Raw genomic sequence first — 20,829 nt, 5'->3', positions numbered from 1 at the left:
GGTAAAAGATTTAGAGTGCAATTTATTTCAAAGTGAAAGTTTGTTTGATAATGATGTCAAAATCATGTTGAAACGTCATACATTTAGCCTTCAAAATAAAAGTTTGACGAATTAAAATATTTACCATTACTGATGCCATTATTACTAATTTTTATTTATTTATTTAAGTGATTAAATAACAAGTATGCCACTATGCAAGAACTTTCAATAAAATGGGATTTCAAATTTGACATAAGTCAAACTGATCTGCTGGTTTTTCTTCTTCTTTTGATTAGATTTTTTAATTTGTTTGGTCCATTAAACATCAGACAATAATCAGAAATCTACATAATTACCCAGAACAAAATGGCTTTAATGGCATGCTGTGTTTAACCAATAATCTGATACAATGGATCCTCACAATGGATAAATATTTTGTATTTTTGGTTGAAATGGTACTTCCAAGTGTTTGTTATTCTGATTTTTCAGACAGGCTTTGGGCCCTGCCATTACTGAAATTATGACTGAGCATGTTGGCAATAAAATACTAACTTAACTGGAATGTTTAATATACTGTTCAGTCTGGTTTGTGCAATCTAGTATTTACATTTACTTAAATATGAACTAGAACACATGTTTAAGAGGTTAAGGTTCTCTTGCTTCACTGTATATAACAATTTTATTACATGTTTGTATTATTATCTATTTTATAATTATTCTTAATTCGTATTATTTTGCCTCTTTTATTTCTCTTATTTCTTTCTTAAGAGTGCATAGCTGCATGGTTGTATTTGTATTTACTGTTTAGTTTTGAATAAAAGTACTAGTCAATGTATCGTTATTGCAGAGATGTCGCTTTATTTTGAAAAACTCGCACCGGAAAAGATGGTCTTGTCCTAGCCCTAGCTAGCGGAACACGGGTCTATGCTGATGGCAGGCGGCTACCTGTCAACAACCAAGGCATAGCCGAAACTAAAGTCTGTGTGACTCTTTATCATCTGCGTTTATCAGGTACGGACATTTTGTCGTTCACTGCTCGAGTGAGCTACGATTTTCTTCGACTCGATGGCGGACGCTGCTCTGGGAGCCGGATAGTGTTAGCATTACTTAGGTTAGTTAATGCTAAAGCCTCGGTGTTCAACACGTCGGCGAGCGAAGTTGCTCCAGGTGGTGGTGGGGGAACTTCTCACTTTGTATTAGTGGTTAAATGACATATCAACAATATCGCATTCAAACCAGTTAACACATGAATAGTTGGTGTTTGAAGCTGTCTTGATAGCAAATCCCCTGCTGGCTAGCCCCGATGCTAACATGACAGTTGAGGCTATTAACGTTAAGCTACAGCTGGGTTGCCTCTTCTGTTGCAGGTAGCAGGAAACACGTCGCCTCTTTGACAACTTTATGTTGTTGTTGTCCAATACACTCACCATTTGTTTGACAAACTGTATTAACCTGCACCCAAACCGTCTCCATATCTAACCATCTTGTTCTGTCGCACGGTATTTTGAAAGATAAGCAAGCAGGGGAGGTTTAGTGAGCCTTATTTTAGACAAGTTAAGGATGGGATGTTCTGTTATGGAAGATCCTCGGCGGTGTCTCGAAATAGCTTAAATAGATTAAACCACATCCTTGGGTAACGCGCATTTGGTGCAGTGCGTGTCTGAACCATAACAGCTCACATCTTCCTTGTGAGTGCATAATTCATAGTGTAAAACTATGTAACATCCAGGAATTGGTTACAGTAAGGCAATAATTACGTTACATTGCCCTTCAGTATAATCCCTTTAAAGATATATTTGCAGTTAATCGGGTTAATCGTTTTAATCCATGCAAATTCAGATGAAATATAATTGTGGATGCTTGTTTGCTAGTGCTGTACATTATTGTATCCCTGAGGCAGCATCACTACAAACACTCTTTCACTGTAATGACTCATGATACCCGGAAATAGTCAAACAGCTCTTTCAGTTAGATAACATCCTCAGTCCACAGTTACCTTAGTACTTTGAGCCCGGCTGTACTGTCCACTTACTGTAGCAACCCAATTTCCCTAATTGCTCTTAAAGTAGGTTACCTGCCTAAAGTCTTCCATGTTCACATTTGATGTTACTCTTTGCAGTTGTTGCAGGTCCTTTTGGTGCAGCCAAACAAGGCTGCAGTGTTATGGATGAACCATGAAGTCCCAATTGCAAGTCACTGGTAAGTGATTGTTATTGGTAAATTTGTACAATTATCAAATAATAGCCTAAAACACAACAAATATTGTGACTTATTGATAAAGTTGCAGGATTTAGTACTGTTTGCCTTTTTTTGTAGGTTGCAAGTAGTTCGATTTATGTAGGGACTGTATTCACTATTCAGCATCTGGAAAGACAGGATTAAGTGGAATATTTACTGTATATGTGGTTGTAGCATCTCTAATGCAAGCCGGGCTAAAACTTATGCAGTCTGTTACAACAGTAGTTTGCTGCTGCTGAAATGTATTGCATTATACGGGCAGGTGGTTATATTTTATGCTGGTGTTTTCTTCTCTCTAGTGCTGTCAGCCAGGCTGAAGGAAAACAAAAAGAACTGGTTTGGTCCCAGTCCATACGTTGAGGTAGCTGTGGATGGCCAGTCAAAAAGGACTGAGAAGTGCAACAACACCCACAGTCCCAAATGGAAGCAGGCTCTCACAGTGTAAGCATGACTCTGGTGTTTGTGATACGAGAAGATGCAGTTAAACAAATGGCTAATTGATTATTGATTGGACTATATGCTCAATGATAATAGAAGGATCATTATTTGGAACCAGATTTACTAACCTATATCTGAAAACTACACAGTCCATACACCAAACACTTGATGGTTGCTGATTATTGATTGTGCCATTAATTTAGGCCCTAGTATGAATAAATATTTTAGTTACTGTTAAGTAAAACCTATAACCCACCACAAGGGTTTTTTAGCGTAAAGGTTATTTTTAGCATGAATCATCAGAGCACTGTGTCTCAAAATCAGATTCTATTGTATCAAGTCTAAAATTGTGGCTATTGTTAGCACTCTCAGAGCTCATTCTGTAAGTGATGTCTTAAAATAGTTTTCTGGTTTTATGAAAAATGGACGCCACTGTAGAGAAATCAAACATAGAAGAGTAAACAGTACCCTGGAAATGTTTGGAATGAGCTCTGTATGTATAAAAGAGATGTGACAGGAGAAGTTTAGAAGCTATAGGTATTTTACAGTGGGTACCCCCCAAACAAAAACAAATACCACAACCATCACTGGTTGATTTTCCTCACAGCTGATTACTTTGTTTCATCCTCTTGACTTATCTACAGAATTGTGACTCCAGTCAGCAAGCTGATCTTTCGTGTTTGGAGCCACCAGACGCTGAAGGCCGACATCCTGTTGGGAATGGCCACACTGGAGATCTTTGACACCCTCAAGACTAATGACCTGAAATGTGAGTTCTCACTACTTTCTTACTCCTGTGGGCTAAATCTTGTGAGTACATTTTAGATAGTTTTCCTAAAATAATCTTGTTTAGCTTTTTGTTGATTGTTTGAATGGGAAAAAGGTGTAGAGTATGGCGTTAGTTGGAGGCTGGGTGGAGGGAGGGGGGCATTCCCATAGAACATTATGAGGTAATGAGGAAGTAGCCCCCCCCCCCACTGCAGGTCTTATTTATTCCAGGATGATATCAACTAGTTCCTCTTGTATCCCTTCCAGTGTTCATTTTGGCTGTCAGCGGCCAGCCATATTTGGCAGACGTTCACACTTTAGACATTATACACACTTGTTATCTGAAGGTGCATATCTGCCTGTGTTTGTTGTGAGAATGCTTTATTGTACTTTTATAAGCTTAACGACCAACATGCGCCCTGCTCTACTAGGTTTTCTTTTCTCTGGAATAGAGGCCTCACCTAAGCTTATGACCTTCTGCGTGCTCCGAGTGTGTTTATAATTTCACACAATGGCTCTCCTCAGACCTGGTCAGCATGCACAAGCCATGTGACATCAACGTCTGGTCCATGTTTTGCGTTACAGCTGCTTGTTTTGAATTTGCCAGCACTGAACATGATTTGGAGAGCCTTGCTCACAGCCACTCAAGGCCACATTGCTTGTTATACCTCATGACTGAAGTGCTTTGAGCTGGCTGACACTGCCATCATTTAAAGCTGCACACTACACCAGTGAGGAGAAGCCCTTCTGGTTTTCAGTGTTTGATTTTAATCTGGTTTTACATCTAAAGAGGAACTAAGCAGGATTTCTCCTGTAGCTATGCTACATTTTATTTTTTACCTTAATTAAAAAGCTCCGGAGTAATTGTGATTGTTAACTACATGACTTGTGACTTGTTACAGTGAGAACGGAGGCTCTCTGTCTTCACCTGGCGTCTCACGGCTGAAAACCAACCTTGCAACATCCGTGTAGTTACTGGGTCGCCGCCCCAGTGTCCCAGCTCTCGTCTCTGCACACAGACGCGCTCTGTAATCTTTTGTTTAAGACGGTTAAGACTACACAAACACACGCGCCGTGACATCGTATATGTTATGTAACGTTTTCCACTGCTCCATTTATTGATTTTTCGCCGGCTTCGTTGAAAACAAATGCACATAGGCGAAAGGAGCGTAACCAAAACAGCGGAAAAGCGAACGGACTTGCATAGTTCCCCTTTAAGACTGCAAACCTACATAAGTGATTTTGAGCACCCATGAGATCATTAGCATGTATTTTCATGTGTTTTGTTTAGATGGGTTAATGTGGTTCATTGTGTGATGCATTCACCATCCATATAACAAGCACCTGTTCATGTGATCAACATGTTGATTCTGTCCCTATCCCAGTGTGTGAGGTGGTGCAGACGCTGAAGCTTTGCTCTGACAGAGACCCACAGGATGTTGTAGGAGACCTGTCGGTCTGCCTGGACGGCATGCAGGTGGACCCTGAAACCTTTGCCCCAGCAGAGAGAGAACACGGTGAGGAACCACAAACAGTTCAATTCATTGTGAAATAAATGGTTGTCTGCAGTAAGAATCTGAAAACAGCTGCTTTAAGTTTAGAAGTCATCAATCTTGCAGTCTTCTTGGCCCCAGAGCAGTGTTTTTTTTTTTTTTTAAACAGTTAATTTTAGATCATCAGAGACATACTGTATCAACATGGTTGTGTATGCCAGCTGATTATGTACTAACACTGTCACCGTTACATACAGTACATAGAACACTAAAAAACATGTTTCAGAATTCAGATGTTGTTTTTCTTAGAAATGTTGTTTCCAGGATAAATGTGGGTCACAATATCAGATCAGAATCAAGGAATCACAGTAATCCCTACAAGAGCTCTAAATGGATGTTTAAGTTAAAGCAGAAGTAAGTGATCCGGTCGTTTTGGCTAACTTCCTGTCAGCCGATGGAGTTAGCAGTCCCCGCCCTCGTCCCTACGTCACCACATTCACGCGCATCCCTTGGCTGCACACACAGAGAGGACCGCCCCTTTATGCCGTTCTCTCTCCTCATTGGATAAAGGTTGTAGGATACAAGGAAAGTTTTCTCCTCGGCTTACAGCAGAGCAGAGTGACTGACAGACCTGTGTTTATATTAACACAAACATTCCGCTTACTTCTGCTTTAACAAAACAAATATCAGCCAATACACTGTTTGTCCTATCAAATTATTCCCAAATAATAGGGTGCTCAAGATAATTCTTTTTTTTCCTGCCAACAGGCTGTAGCCATAGCATCATGAATTATTAATTGTATTAATTATGTCAATTACCTTATTTTTCTATGTCATTTTAGCTTCTCTTCCAAATGGAACTGCAAAACAAAATGGGGATGCTGGAAACAGGTAAAGTAAATTACGTTATTAAAATATAAATGTTTTTCTCTGCAAATCAGGTGACTTAAATGTAATAATTAATGCGAACATTTAAATTTTGATCCCAGGTCAAGTAGAGACACGTCTCCCTCCAGTGACTCAGAGGAGTGGGTCATTGTACCTAACGGTCATGCTGTCAACGGCACGGCTTCTCCCTCTCGGTCCCCAGGGGGCTCCACTGCGTCGCGTCCTCCAAGACCAACCAGGCCGCCTCCTCCGACACCTCGCAGACCTGCAGCCTCACCGAGTAAGAATTATTCATGCAGTGTTCAAGTGATATCTGAGTCTCTACAACACATCAGCCCACACACAGTTTGATTACCAGTCAGTTCACATTCTCACATTCCATGTAACTGTTGTTAGACACAGTTTCCGTGTGTCTGTGTAACATCTGGCATCAGAGCAAATATGAATTAATTCATAAGACTTCCTCTTCTCTCCTCTGCCTTTATCCTTGCCTCTCTCCCCAGCCTCTTCCAGTAGTTCTTCCCCCAGTGAGCTGAGTGAAGCCCCGGCTTCTGATGGCTCCTCTCAGGTGTCTGCCAGTGGCTGTTCAGATCAACAAGATGAAACAGGTGCAGCGACTGCAGGTTCCTCGCAGACAGCATCTGGCCCCAAACCAGGGACATCTGCCTCAGCAGCTGTGGCTACAGCAACTCCAAGAGTCACACCTGTAACCACCGGCCCCTTACCACCAGGGTAAAAGAGCCGTTGCCACTGTTTAGTAGAAAGTTTAGATTGCAGCCTGTCATTGTGTAAATTTGTAGTTGTTTTAAAGAATTGTGTGATTTCCTCTGCTGTTGGCCCTTCTGAACAAATCCAGTTTCGTGTATTTTGTGTCTGTTCACTCATTTGCATTGGCTCTGCAGGTGGGAGCAAAGAGTGGATCAAAATGGAAGGATGTACTTTGTGGATCACATTGAGAAAAGGACAACCTGGGACAGACCTGAGCCTCTGCCTACAGGGTACGGAAACACTTCATTCATCTTTTATTCCATCAGTTTCCCTCCTTACTCAGTTCTCCAAAAGTCAAGAAAACTTGCATAGAAAAACAAAACCTACCTGTGCAAACTCTCTCTCACACACACGCACATTTGGTAACACTCTAGACAACAGCCATGTGTGGCATTTGTGTAAATAAACAATGATAAATACACATGTGGTGATCCACAAGCTTGTGCGCTGGGACCAGGCGTGTTGATATTGTACATGGATGAAACTCAAAAAGTAATACCATAAAATTTACGGTAACTAAATTATTACAGAGAAAGAGAGGGTTGCCCGCACACTCTTGAAGGAGGTCACAGTGATTTATTTAGCACTTGCACAAACGTTTTTGACCATGTGTGGTCTTCTTCAGGTGCCAACAGAACAAAGGAACGCTCACACCCATATATAGGGTCACAGGTTTATGGGTGACCCTATATATGGGTCTATATGGGCCTATATATTTGCCAGTTGACCAAAATGTCAACTCAGCGCTCCCTTCTTTTACCCTCCCTTTTCTACAGGTGGGAGCGTCGGGTGGATCCGATGGGTAGGGTGTACTATGTCGACCACATAACCCGAACTACTACATGGCAGCGTCCCACGCAAGAGTCAGTCCGTAACTATGAGGAGTGGCAGCACCAGCGCAATCAGCTGCAAGGAGCCATGCAGCAGTTTAACCAGAGGTTCATTTATGGGGTGAGAGTTGAATCAGTTGTTTATATCACAAATATAAACTGAATCCTTGAGACAAAATATACACACATGCCTTATCTCTTTGACATCAATACATGAGTATTAAAAGCACTTATTTCTACTGTCTACTGTCTGCATATAATAATAATAATAATAATAATTCTTTATTTATATAGCACTTTTCGCAGCACAAAGTCACAAAGTGCTTCACAAAACATAATAAAACAACACAACAAGAGCAGCAGAGACCTTCATGAAACATAATAAGACAATGCAGTATATACATAGATGAAGAGCAGCAAAGAATAAAGCAACAACAGTAATTAAGTGCCATGCAGTTCAAAAGCCTGTCGAAACAAATAGTGATGCTGTATCAATTTATTATCTACAGTAAGTGCTAATAAGGTGCTGTTTTTTATATTCTCTTTTTTTTTTAACTCAGAAATATAAAAGCTGATAAATTGCATATGTTATATTGATTGCAAAGGATTTGGGAATCTCTCAGAATCCTGCAAAGATCACACATTAAGAATAAGATAACACACTGGACCTGTTAACACCTGCATCATGGTAAATGATAAAAGCAGCTATTACATTTTTGTAGACCTAAATGTGTAATTCTCTCTCCTGCTCAGCTCCAAGACCAGCTTGCAGCTACGGCCAATAAAGAGTTTGATCCACTGGGACCTCTGCCACATGGTTGGGGTAAATATCACCAAGCAGTAGACATTCAGTTACATTTTTGAATGTGTACAATAAGGAAGATGTTTTCAGAATCTTTGTTTTTTGTACTGTATATGTGCATGGCAGTGAATTACAACTAGAAAGATTAAAATAAAAATTATTTTTTTCATGTCAGAAAAGAGAACAGACACCAATGGGAGAGTGTATTTTGTTCATCATCCAACTCGGGCGACACAGTGGGAAGACCCCAGGAGGCAAGGGTGAGTGTGTGTGTATCTGTGCCATGTAATATGCATCAGATTATCTATTACAAGCTCGAGAAACGTAAATGTTATGGATAATAATATTGCATACATTGTTAGCTGTCGACATCAGTCATGACGTGTACATGAATCATTTGTGTTATTTCTTGTCTGCATTCTGTCTTGTTTATTAGTGCACATTTAAATGACCAATTTCCTCTATAATGTGAGTTCTGAGTCTGACTCCTGTGTTTGTATCGTCCAGGCTGTTGAATGATAAGCCCCTGCCAGAGGGCTGGGAGATGAGGTTCACTGTGGATGGTATTCCCTACTTTGTCGACCACAACAGGCGAACCACAACCTACATCGACCCCCGCACAGGGAAATCCTCACTGTAAGTTGTCAAAGTGTTGGTGTGATCTGCCTCATATTAGAATGGGTGTAATTACTTTCTGAGTACTCGATGGTGGTGTATATTATGCCAATGTAGTTGTTTATCTGGTAATAATCTTTTTCCACAGTGAGAATGGGCCACAGATAACCTATGTCAGGGACTTCAAAGCCAAAGTGCAATACTTCAGATTCTGGTGTCAGGTAAGTGCTATTTCATCATCCAAGCATATGTGCTGCTGATATGCTTTCTCTCTCATAGAGAAATATAAAGTTACTGATACTGTATCTATGTATATCTAATGTTACTTAAATATGGAAAAAATAAAAGATATTGGTCATGACATTTTGCTGGTGTATAGTATTTAAGTATTTCATCTTTATTTCCCCTCTCAGCAAATGTCGATGGCTCAGCACATTAAAATTACCGTCTCCAGGAAAACCTTGTTTGAGGATTCATTCCAACAGGTGATCACCTGAATTTTTTTTTTTTTTTTTTTTCATTTAGTTTTTTTTTGTTTTGTTTTGTCTAACAGCACTGTCTTGTGAGCAATCACTGAGGTGTGGATGTGTTTTAATCCTTCGATCTCTATACACAGATCATGAGCTTTCACCCACAAGATCTGAGGCGGAGGTTATGGATCATATTCCCTGGAGAGGAGGGCTTGGACTACGGAGGTGTAGCCAGGTAAGTTCAGCAACTGAATTTTTTTTGTACAATTGCTCCTTATTGCGTGACTCATAAGGTGTGGTATGTTAACATTTGTACCTTGTTTTTTTTTTTACATCACCCATAACCAACAAAACCTGTTGTGATAATAGCAGAATGGTTTTGCATTTTCTCCTTTTTTTTTTAAATCCTGATCTACAAGATTTTAGCCTAGCCTCACTCAAACAGTATGACCAATCCTTTCTGTCCTCTGTGGTTTCATTTTCAGGGAGTGGTTTTTCTTGCTGTCCCACGAAGTTCTGAATCCCATGTACTGTCTGTTTGAGTATGCTGGAAAGGACAACTACTGTCTGCAGATCAACCCTGCCTCTTACATCAACCCTGATCACCTCAAATACTTCAAGTTCATCGGACGCTTCATTGCCATGGTATCCGCTCTGTTTGTCAGCACACTTCTAACAATGCCAACAGTGTTTAAACACAAGGTGATGGCATCATTGATCATTGATCATGTCACCTCACGGCCCTGTGTTGTCTTTCTAGGCGCTGTTCCATGGTAAATTCATCGACACCGGTTTCTCCCTGCCCTTCTACAAGAGGATCCTGAACAAGCCTCTTGCGCTCAAAGACCTGGAGTCCATAGATCCAGAGTTTTACAACTCACTCATATGGATCAAGTAGGTCAAACCTTAGTGTGTCTCTGTAGATGATGGACACGTGCATGATGAGGAGGGCATATACTTAGCAGCTGTAATCATCTGCTGTGGGGAACACCGCTGTACTTGTATTTAGCATATAAATGACACATCAGGATATACTGATCATACTTCAACTCTATCGCTGCTGATGATAACTGTCTGGCCTGCAGAGACAACAACATAGAGGAGTGTGGTCTGGAGATGTTCTTCTCAGTCGACAAGGAGATCCTGGGTGAGGTCACCACTCATGAGCTTAAACCAGATGGAGGGAACGTCCAAGTGACTGAGGAAAACAAGGAGGAATACATCAGGTACAGCTGCATGAGCCCACCTGAGTTACATTCACTGTTGCACCATTTTTAACAGATTTTCTCATTTACTCTGTGGTTTTCATGTTGAGGGTTAGGGTTATTACAATAAACAGCAATATACACTGAATGTTCTTCAGTTTCTGTAGGTCTGCATTATTGTAAGAAACCAAGAGTTCAAAGGTCACACTCAGTTCCACAATTGACCTATGGCTAAGCCCCGCCCCCTCCACTCACTCGGACAAACAGTCAACATTCGGTGACAGTTGCTATGGTAGCTGTCACAGTAGGAGACATTTCACAGGAGGCAATTGATGATTTTTGGAGACAGAAAGATTAAATATCATCTTAAAGTCACCAGAACTTAACTTAGCTTTACTGCTATGGCTGTCGGTTGCCGCGAAACGCCGATAGCGACGGGCTAATTTCTGTTAGCCTGTCTATGGAGTTTTACATTATACGTTATCATTAAGCTAGCGGACTTTATGCTTAGTTGTGATACTGGCTAACATCTAAACATCTCTGACAATATGTTGCCTCAAATACGTTGTTGACTTAACTTAGAACAGATGTAGACATCCTTGTTCATTTTATCCACGTTTAGTTGGTGTCGTGGTCTACCTCATAACTTTATCCAGAGCAGACACTTCTCTCGGTTGAGATGTGGCTTGGGAAAAGGTTAAAAAAAATCCACCCCGTCGCCCAGCCTCTCGGGATACCTAGTGTCAGAGATTCATGTACCCCATGCACACCGTTTGACCATTTTAAACTTAAAATGTCAAGAAAAAACATATAAAAACGAATGAAAACTGACTAACTGCAATGCATTTCAATGGACTTGGAAGCAGAGAATGTCCGAGTGTATGGGCTAGCTATGCGCACTGTGATTGGCTCATCGCGTTTGGGGGCGTGGCTTAGCCATAGGTCAATTGTCTTCTTCTTCTGTGTTTCCTCATTGTATCTTCATATCATTGCATTCAGGTTGGTGGCAGAGTGGAGGCTGTCCAGAGGTGTGGAGGAGCAGACTCAGGCGTTCTTTGAGGGCTTCAATGAAGTTCTGCCTCAGCAATACCTTCAGTACTTTGATGCTAAGGAATTAGAGGTAGAGTACTGGACTCTCTTCTCTCCAACATGTTTTTAAGCAGGAAATGATGATGTTTGGAGGCATGTTTGTTCATCTTAGAGTTGAGTGTATTGCTTACACAATTACAATATTGCTTTATTCTTGCCTTTAGGTCATGCTTTGTGGTATGCAGGAGATAGACCTGGTCGACTGGCAAAAAAGTACAATCTACAGGCATTATGCCCGTAGCAGCAAGCAGATCCTGTGGTTCTGGCAGGTTGGTATATACACACTGTAGCACAGTCTACAACGCCAAAACCCCTTTTCTGATTTATCCCTTCTCACATTGCTGTATTTATATAATACTGCAGTATACTGGTGCAGTTAATACATTCAACATGTTTTCTTTGTTGCTTCACAGACCAGAGATTGTCAAAACGTTTAACATAATGAAAACATTTGGAAATGTAGTAGTAAAAGTAATTCATGTTGGATTTGTTGATTATTTGTAACATGGATTGATGCCTTCACAGTTTGTGAAGGAGATGGACAACGAGAAGAGAATGAGACTGTTGCAGTTTGTCACAGGAACCTGCCGACTTCCTGTCGGTGGCTTCGCCGACCTGTTGGGTATGCAAAATGCACACCGACACACCGTGCGCAGTTATAATGTCAGAGCAGTTTTCTCGATTCAATATTCTTTATTTTTGTTGTCATTTAAATGTAGGAAGCAATGGGCCCCAAAAGTTCTGCATTGAGAAAGTGGGCAAAGACAACTGGCTTCCACGAAGCCACACATGGTAAGACCAATTATTGTTCTCATGTTTTCATAGTAGTCAGTGTTCTATGACCACATAGCAGGAGGATTAAACTCTCATGACCAAACCCTTTTATCCATTTCTGATGCAACCACAGGCAATCCCTCTTTTGTTGTTGGTCTTTGCTCTGGCATTTGAAACCATATGTTACTATGTGACAGTGCATTGTTGCTGTATCCTGAATTAGACAATTTACAAAGTGTATATTTAGCTTCAACTGCTACATTATGTGATGTGAATGCAGTGAACGTTTTTCAGGCATTAGCAGGTTATGCAGCTAGATAAAAATAAAATATTTCTTTAATGATCAGTCATTGTCTGTCTTAATCCAATGATGCATATGGTAATAGCCATGTGGATGATATTACCAGACAATGTTTTTTTTTTGGTGATGCATGTACTCATTTGTGCAGATTTAGTAGCTGTATTGAGACAGTTTCCTATTGCAAGTAATACTTTGCCTATCTTAGATATGACATGAATTCAGTGTATTTCTTATAAGAGTCATCCAAGCTCTGTCTCATTTCTCTGTGTAGCTTTAATCGTCTGGACCTCCCTCCCTACAAGAGCTATGAGCAGCTGAAGGAGAAGCTCATATTTGCCATTGAGGAGACAGAAGGCTTTGGGCAGGAGTAATAACCCTAACCCTGCAGGACGGGATGGAGGAGCAATGGTCGTGGAGGACCCAAATGGATTTCAGACCTGAGCACTTTCCAGGAGATTCTCCTTGCAGCCAGGAGCTTCTTATAAATTGGTAGATGGACGTATACACTTTGATTTTCTTTTCACAGTATCATTTGCAGCAACAGCAGGTTCTAAGCTGTTTGTTTAAATAGATTCCTTTTTAATGAATGAATTTTCTCCACAAGAGATATGTGAGTCCTCCTCACCCAGTTTCCCTCATCCCACATATAATCAGTACCTCCCTAAAACCCACCACTAGAGATGCCTTTCTCACTCGATCATGTCTGCACTCGTTGTGCGTTGCACAGGAGCAGTTTCCATTCATAGGTCTATGAATCTTTGCAGTAGTAACTTCTCAAGAGCCGCCTTTCGGGTCTATGCAGAATGAACAATTTCAGAGGAAAGAACCATATTTGTGCATTTTGAATTAAATAACAAAAAAAAGGTTCATATCTAAAAGCAGCATAAAAGGCACATATATGGTTTTGGGTCTTTCAGGCTCAACTTTTATTTTTGCTTTTGTTGAAAGGATGGATGAATGAGTGGGTGAATGGATGGATGATTTTTTATCAATCAATACCTTATTGACTGGACTGACACCCGTAGCACATACGCAGTTTCTTTAATAACTTTGATCAATGTGATCATGATAATGATTTCTCCTATGTTCACAGGTTGACTTCTTTACTTCATAGTGAATTGAAACTGAACGTAATTATGTAAGCAGTAAGATGGCTGTGATTGTTCTTAAGAGAGGTTGTATTTTTTATGTGCAATAGTTTTGTAGAAAACATTTTTGCCAGTAATAGAGCCAAACAGTGATTTGTTTGATCATTTTATAGCATTCTGTTAAGTTTCACCATTTACTATTGATTTAAATTCCTAATTTGGGTAGAGAACATTATATTGTAGTATATGGTGAAAGTGCTTTGGGTGGGATTTTATTTGACAAACTTTGCCTTCCCAACATGGTCTGTGCTGTACATAATATCAGCCTTTTTGACCACTGATAGACACTTCCTGTGTGAGTGTGAGAGACTCAAAGTGTGAAGTATTTCTGAAGTCTCTTAATAAATATGAGCCGTTACTGATGACGTGGGAGCATTAGGATGTATTGTGTAATAGAAAACAATTATTTGTTCAATAATGTCTTATTCCCACTGAATGGTAGCCAATTTGCTGGTAGATATCCAGAATTAAGTATTATCCCAGATCGATAATGAAGACACCAGACTTAACTGTTTAATGTGTGAAGTGACTAATGCAGTTTATGTAAATACACTTTCAAAGTAGAGCATTGTGTTTAATATCTTAATACATATAATTCACCCAAGCAGTGGATCCCCCGGAGTCACAGACTTAACTGATAATAAAAATTCCAATCAGTGTAAAAGTAATTGGCCCTAGTTTTATAGGGAGTTAGGTATTCAGATTTGTACAGTAAAAATAGCATAGTCCATGTCTTTTCCAGTAATGTCAAACTAAAACTTTGTTTTTAGCATCAGATTAAAATTTGAAGAAAATCACTACAGAACTGATCTACCAAAGGATTTAATTTCTTTTTTCTCTCTTTTAAAAAAAACAACAAAAAACTTAAAACTCTGTGTCACCATGTATAATCAGTTCTTAACCCCCCCGAATTAATTTAACATTTTACACCAACTGTCGCTAATGAGTCATCAGTTGTGCTTTATTTTACCCACAGTAAATTACATAAAGTCAACAAAGCAGCAGCTTTGCTTTCTCGATTTTAGAAACAGAATTTGAGCAAAATTTTAAAAATATTTCATAATTCAAACCAGAACACTTATTTATACTAAAAGACAAACAAACTCCCCATTTCTGTAGACATGTGTTACCTTCATCACTGTGGATTTCAAATGTTTTCTTCACAGGCTAATCACAAAAACAAGTTTGTATTTATACACAGCTTTGTTGTCCAATCTTACTGTGTATATATATGAGGTCTTGTTGATGAATATGAACAGAGCCAACCTGATAAGTTGTAATGTGCTATTTTAAATGACTAGTATAACTCCAGCTCTTTAGTCTGTGCATAGGTGGTGTGTTGCATTGGTATTATTAAACAATACAATTATTGACATATCCCAGATCACTGAAAATTTGTCATTGCAGTTTAAATTTGAGCAAGTTCCCTGGTGTTCCCAGCAAACTAAAAATGTCCTTATGGTCCATGTGACTGTAGTGTATACCATTTCATAGTGCTGGTACTATATAGAAAAAAACAGTCAGTTGTCATTGACTTGAGCTCACAGGTGTACTGACCCTCAGATAACTCTCAATGCATCATGCTTAATTGTGTCGGATGTTTCACGTTAGCTCTCGTGTATTCTCTTACTGGCAGTAGTAATTCAACACACACATACACACACCTACAAATCTCAGTGTGCAGACTTGTGAAAAGATTATTGTAAAAACAAAAATGAAATAAAAATAAAACCTTTATTTAAAAAGAAAAGTGTTGTTATTAAAATGTTGACTACTGAATTTGTTAACATGTTTAAATTAAAATGAATGAAATAGCACCTTGACACTCCAAACTGGCTGAATTAACCACTTGACTGTTTAATCACTACTGTGATCATGGGGCAGTTAAATGTATAGAAATATGCAAAGTAGTGTTTTAGTTGTTCTGATTACATTGTAAATCATGTTGATAGTGTAATCATTGTTTCTTCTTTTGAAGCTCTAACTTTTTTTGATAAGTGGAAGTCAATGGTTGAATACTATTTATTTGGACAATGGGTTTCATGTAACAATGGGTTGGATTGATTGAGAAAAATAACAGTAATAAAATGATTTTAACACTGGACTTATTCACGTGTGAAGGGTAATAATTATTGTCACTCCATTTTTGTTCACAATATTGCGGCCAATTTAAACAGCTATTTTTCATGTTTAATATTCTCTGAGAATATGACATAATATGCTTTCCAACATTTTGAAGAAGAGTAAAGAGAATCAATGTTAATAAAAGTATTGTCCCAGAATACAATGCACAAAGGTAATGGAGGAGCTGCTCACAACTGCAAAAACAAATTGAAGGTTGTGGTGTAATGGCTCCTGGAGACTGAGGAGTCAGATTAGAGTGAAATGTTACAGTATTTCCAGTTTGTTTGGAAAAGTTTGGTTTATATTTGTTCTGGTATCAGAGGAGTTGCTATCACTGCATGTCACTTATGGCCTATCTGGTGTAAACAAACCCAACTCATTTCTGCTGCTGTGTTGCTGAGCTGTTCTTGAAAGAACAAAGATTCATCAAGTATATATTTATAGCTATTCATAAGGTAGATATATAGATTTAGTTTTCTTTGTTTGGGCATTTAAGGAGTGGTAACACAACTGGGTTTCATGCAGCTGCACATGTCAAGACCAGTCATTCTGTGTCCTCCCTTCATCCAGATATGCAAAATTAATCCCTATACAGCCGAACCCTCTTAATCATGTCTGATTCAGTCCCTTGTGAAGCTTTCCTTTTTTGTTTGGCATTACTGTGGTATTTGAAGTTATATAATACTATGTGAGAGTACATTGTTGCGGCATCCTTGAACACACATAAACATAGGCTACTTGCATAATGTAAAACGCAATAAGATGACTACTAGTACAACTTCCAAAACAAACTTTACAACTATTCAAAGCAGCAAACGAAACTACAGTTTCAGAGTAATTGTCAGTAGACAAGCTGCATTTACCTCAATTGGTGTGATTGTGTTTGTTTTTTTACCTTACTGATCGGTTCGGTTCCTATCTTGTCTAGAATCTAGTCTTAGTGTTACTTCTAGACCAAACTGTGTTTCGTAATTAATCAATGATCATTTTTAAAACATTGAAATTCACCTGCAAATCAAACCCCTTATTATATAAGCAAAACATGGGAGTGCCTTTAAATTAAAGTGCTTTATTCCCTCTTGTGATTTTTAAATCATCTTCCACAGCAAAGCACACATTCTTAAATCTTGGCAAACACATTTTCAAAAATGTTTTCCTTTATTGACAATTTCATTGAACAAACCAGGAACAGAATTTTCTAGATGAGGAACATTGCCAGAATAGAACAGGTTCATCAAGGTCTCTGGACACTAAGTGGCTAATAGAACAAAAAATCATGTAAGATTTTAAAGGATATTTACCAAATTTAAGTTAAAATCCAGACTTCATAAAGATCTGAATTTACTTTGGAATAGACAGAGAATAGGACCGGATAAGCATGTGCTTCATCCTCCTTTTTGAACAATTCTTTCTGTTTTTGGCATTGTAACTTTGCATGTTTTTATTATAATAATGTTCGCAATAAACATTCATTCATTCATCCATTCATTCATATGAAGTCTATGGATACAACACGGAGGATTTACACACAGCATGGAACCTTTCATGCAGTGCAGCACCTCGGCGTCGGCGAACTTTCGCTGTGACGCATCACCATGTGCAACGGTATTTTTCGTCCCCTCGGCTGAAAGTCATGGCAGGTCCTGATCTGGTAAAAACTCTCCTGTACACCGTGAACAATCTGCTGCAGCAGGAGAAATACAAAGCGGCGTTAGCGGTTTTGAAAGGATTCAGAAATGGCGTCGTGTGAGTGAACACGTTCAATAAACTAACGAGTTAAACCACCACTGGTCATTTCACCACACAGCTGGTCGGTATGGTTGGTAGTAGCAACGTCTCTGGTTGACAGTTGACAGTTGTAGTTGACCGTAAACATTTTGAGAAAATCGATATAGATAGATATATATATATGAATTGAGTTTGTTAACTACTTATGGGTATGAGAGTAATGGGGTTAGATCTAGTTTTGAAGTCAGTTGTGTCCCTTAGTTAATTTTTTTTTTGCAAATTCGCCTATTGCCATAATCATTACCTTTGATTATCAGTGCATGTTGTTTTGAGATCCGCGGGGCAGAGACATGAGCTGCTCAACAGACGCAATGGAGGTGAACAGTTCAGGTCCCCTGTCCCTCAAGTCAAAACTCATCAAATACACAATCCAACAACTCCAAAACGCTCTCCTGTAGAAGTTATGATGGCTGCAGAGCAGAGTGATTTCAAAAGCGCAAGAATTTCCGAGTCGTAATGTTACATGTAGGCTACATGATTATTTCATAGCGGTTTTGGAGTTGTTGGATTGTACATTTGATTAGTTTAATGAGGGACAGGGGACCAGTACCATTCACCTCCATTGTGTTACTGTAGCTGAGCAGCTCATGTCTCTGCCCCATGGATCTCAAAACAACATCGATATTTAAAGGTAATGAACCTACCCCTATGACTACAGGCATTATGGCAATAGGCGAATTTGCCAAAATGTTGAACTATTCCTTTAAAGCACTGACTGACACTATGTTCATTTTCAGATATGGCGCCAAAATCAGAGCACCACATGCCCTGGTGATGACTTTTCTTTTCAGAAGTGGCAGGTAAGGTCCTATGTTTAATAATCACAATACCCTGCTACCACAGATTCATTGTGTCCTAACCTGCTGTTGTTTCCCCCTCTGGCAGCTTGAAGGAGAAACTCAGAGCCATTTTGAAGGCCACTTACACCCATTCCCGCAACCTGGCCTACTTTGTGTTTACGTATAAAGGGCTCCATGCCCTGCAGCAGAAGATCCAGGGAAAGAGTTTACAGTCTCACTCCTTTCTGGCTGCCTGTGTTGGAGGATGGTTAGTGTTTGGCGACAACAACAGCATCAATAGCCAGGTATAACCAGACAAGAAAAGTGTGCAAACATCCCCTGCCCGGCCTGCACACCCGCAAGACTGTAACTGATTCAACACGTGTGTGACAACTTTTTCCTTTTCACTTCAGATCAACATGTACTTGCTGTCCAGGATCCTGTTTGCCCTGTCTCGGCTGGCCGTGGAGAAAGGCTTTATACCTCAGCCTAAACATGATCCATTCCCGCTCTTCGCCACCCTGGTGTGGGGCATCGTCTTGTGGCTGTTTGAGTATTACCCACACACCCTGCAGCCCTCCCTGCAGTCCTCCATGAACTACCTCTACCATGACAGCAATGTATGGCATGACATAACAGACTTCCTTGTTTATAATAAGCCAAGGACAGCAGCTCAGAAATGAAGCTGTAGTCTCTTTTCCTTCACGGACTAGCTCACTATACTGTCCTATTGTTGCATTTCTATTTTTATTTTTTTATAATTACTAATATTCTAATGTTATTGAATCTTGCCTTCTTTAAATTATTGTTTGATCATAGTTTTACTATTGTAAATCTTTTTTATTCATGCTTGATTTATCAACCCATGTAAAAATAATACCAGCATATTTGCATACTGTATATGAATGTTATTGTCCACTGTGACTTTCCTGGTGATATGTGGGTGACTGTAGAATTGTCTGATTTTAATTATATCACAAAGTCCAAAAGATGTTTAATGTAATCTGTTTTGAATGTGCAGTTAATGGGACATAAAATGTCACTTTAGCAATATTACAGGTGACTTGGTTTAATAGTTGTGTTAGTAACATAGTAACACAGAACTGTGTAACATACACAGTTCATGAAAACCGAAAGCTTTTGCCTGCTTCACCTTCATATACACTGAACAAAAATATAAAAGCAACACTTTTGTTTTTGCTCCCATTTGTCATGAGCTCAAAGATCTAAAACGTTTTCTATGTACACACTTCACACAGCCATTGAAGAGGAGTGGACCAACACTCTACAGGTCACAATCAGCTGTGATTGCTAGTGGTGGAAAGTAACAAAGTGCATTAACTCCAGCTCTCAGTTCTGAAATATTTTACTATTTCTATTTAATGTTACTTTCTTCTTCTGTTTCACTATCATTCAGTAAGAAATACTGCACCTCAACCTTTATAATCAGTTATCAAATGTTCCTGAGAAACCAACAATATCTAAGTAAAAAAAAAAGAAAAAAGGGTAGCCTACCATAACAAGCTAAAACATTAATTCTGTAACAGAACATTTCAAATAAGATGATACTCTGAGAGACTGGTCATTGTATTATTGCAGCTTTATATGTTAATGTAGAAACAAAAGATGGACTAAAGGTGCAAAGCTGCAAAATGACTGGAAAAATCTGTTAGATCATATGTTAATTAATGACCAACATGATCACTGACTCTCGCTTTTCTGTTGAACTCGGTGTGTCTCATCACTTACGCTACTAAACCTGAATTGAAGAAATTACGTCAAAAGCTCACGTAGTGTCACTGTGAATGCTGAGTGTCTCTGGAGTGTGGGTGTTTTCTTGGACTGATGCCCCAGCAGATTGTGTTTGTGACACCAAGCAACTGTAACTCCCATTTTTCATGAGCTCAAAGATCTAAAACGTTTTCTATGTACACACTTGGATCAACACTCTACAGGTCACAATCAGCAACCTGATCAACAGAGATGTGTTGCACTGCGTGAGGCAAATGGTGGTCACACCAGATACTGACTGGTTTTCTGACCCCCCAATACAGTAAAACTGCACATTTTAGAGTGGCCTTTTATTGTGGCCAGTCTAATGCACACCTGGCAATAATCATGCTGTCTAATCAGCATCTTGATATGCCACAAGACACCTGTGAGGTGGACAGATTATCTCGGCAAATTTGTGAACAATATTTGAGAGAAATAGACCCTTTGTAGTCCAGTCATTTTATGAAAAAAGGTTGAACAAATTGCAACAGAAGCAAACTCAACTGATTTTGTATCCTCAACATGTCCTGAGTGAGGGAAAAAAAAGCCCTGAAGAATC

At 39.3% G+C, this 20,829-nt stretch overlaps 2 protein-coding genes across 2 annotated transcripts; both read left to right on the top strand.

Annotated features, from left to right (window-relative positions):
- Nucleotides 1–883: 883 nt before the first annotated feature.
- On the top strand, nt 884–13,541 carry itcha (itchy E3 ubiquitin protein ligase a). Its single transcript, XM_083971584.1, has 24 exons — nt 884–990; nt 2,099–2,178; nt 2,517–2,658; nt 3,300–3,424; nt 4,809–4,940; nt 5,759–5,807; nt 5,906–6,084; nt 6,308–6,536; nt 6,707–6,802; nt 7,349–7,523; nt 8,156–8,225; nt 8,380–8,464; nt 8,712–8,840; nt 8,968–9,040; nt 9,233–9,304; nt 9,436–9,524; nt 9,775–9,934; nt 10,050–10,183; nt 10,375–10,515; nt 11,494–11,614; nt 11,748–11,852; nt 12,109–12,205; nt 12,303–12,375; nt 12,930–13,541. The coding sequence occupies exons 2-24, from the start codon at nt 2,154–2,156 to the stop codon at nt 13,027–13,029; spliced, it is 2,601 nt and encodes an 866-aa protein (XP_083827710.1). The 5' UTR covers nt 884–990; nt 2,099–2,153; the 3' UTR covers nt 13,030–13,541.
- A 3,994-nt stretch (nt 13,542–17,535) lies between these two features.
- pxmp4 (peroxisomal membrane protein 4) lies at nt 17,536–19,459 on the top strand. Its single transcript, XM_083971137.1, has 4 exons — nt 17,536–17,676; nt 18,456–18,518; nt 18,604–18,802; nt 18,911–19,459. The coding sequence occupies exons 1-4, from the start codon at nt 17,564–17,566 to the stop codon at nt 19,178–19,180; spliced, it is 645 nt and encodes a 214-aa protein (XP_083827263.1). The 5' UTR covers nt 17,536–17,563; the 3' UTR covers nt 19,181–19,459.
- The last annotated feature ends 1,370 nt before the right edge of the window (nt 19,460–20,829 follow it).

This window comes from Trachurus trachurus, assembly GCF_905171665.1.
Source record: "Trachurus trachurus genome assembly, chromosome: 5".
Lineage (NCBI taxonomy): Eukaryota > Metazoa > Chordata > Actinopteri > Carangiformes > Carangidae > Trachurus > Trachurus trachurus.
Note: the sequence above shows the minus strand (reverse complement) of the source record. Positions and strands in the feature narration are given on the sequence as shown.

Coding starts and splice junctions, on each gene's coding strand:
- itcha (XM_083971584.1), top strand. CDS start 2,154: ATGAAGTCCCAATTGCAAGTCACTG. Junction 9,041..9,232: donor ACTTCAGATTCTGGTGTCAG/GTAAGTGCTATT, acceptor TTCCCCTCTCAG/CAAATGTCGATGGCTCAGCA. Junction 12,206..12,302: donor TGGCTTCGCCGACCTGTTGG/GTATGCAAAATG, acceptor ATTTAAATGTAG/GAAGCAATGGGCCCCAAAAG.
- pxmp4 (XM_083971137.1), top strand. CDS start 17,564: ATGGCAGGTCCTGATCTGGTAAAAACTCTCCTGTACACCGTGAACAAT. Junction 17,677..18,455: donor GGATTCAGAAATGGCGTCGT/GTGAGTGAACAC, acceptor GTTCATTTTCAG/ATATGGCGCCAAAATCAGAG. Junction 18,519..18,603: donor TTTCTTTTCAGAAGTGGCAG/GTAAGGTCCTAT, acceptor CCCCTCTGGCAG/CTTGAAGGAGAAACTCAGAG.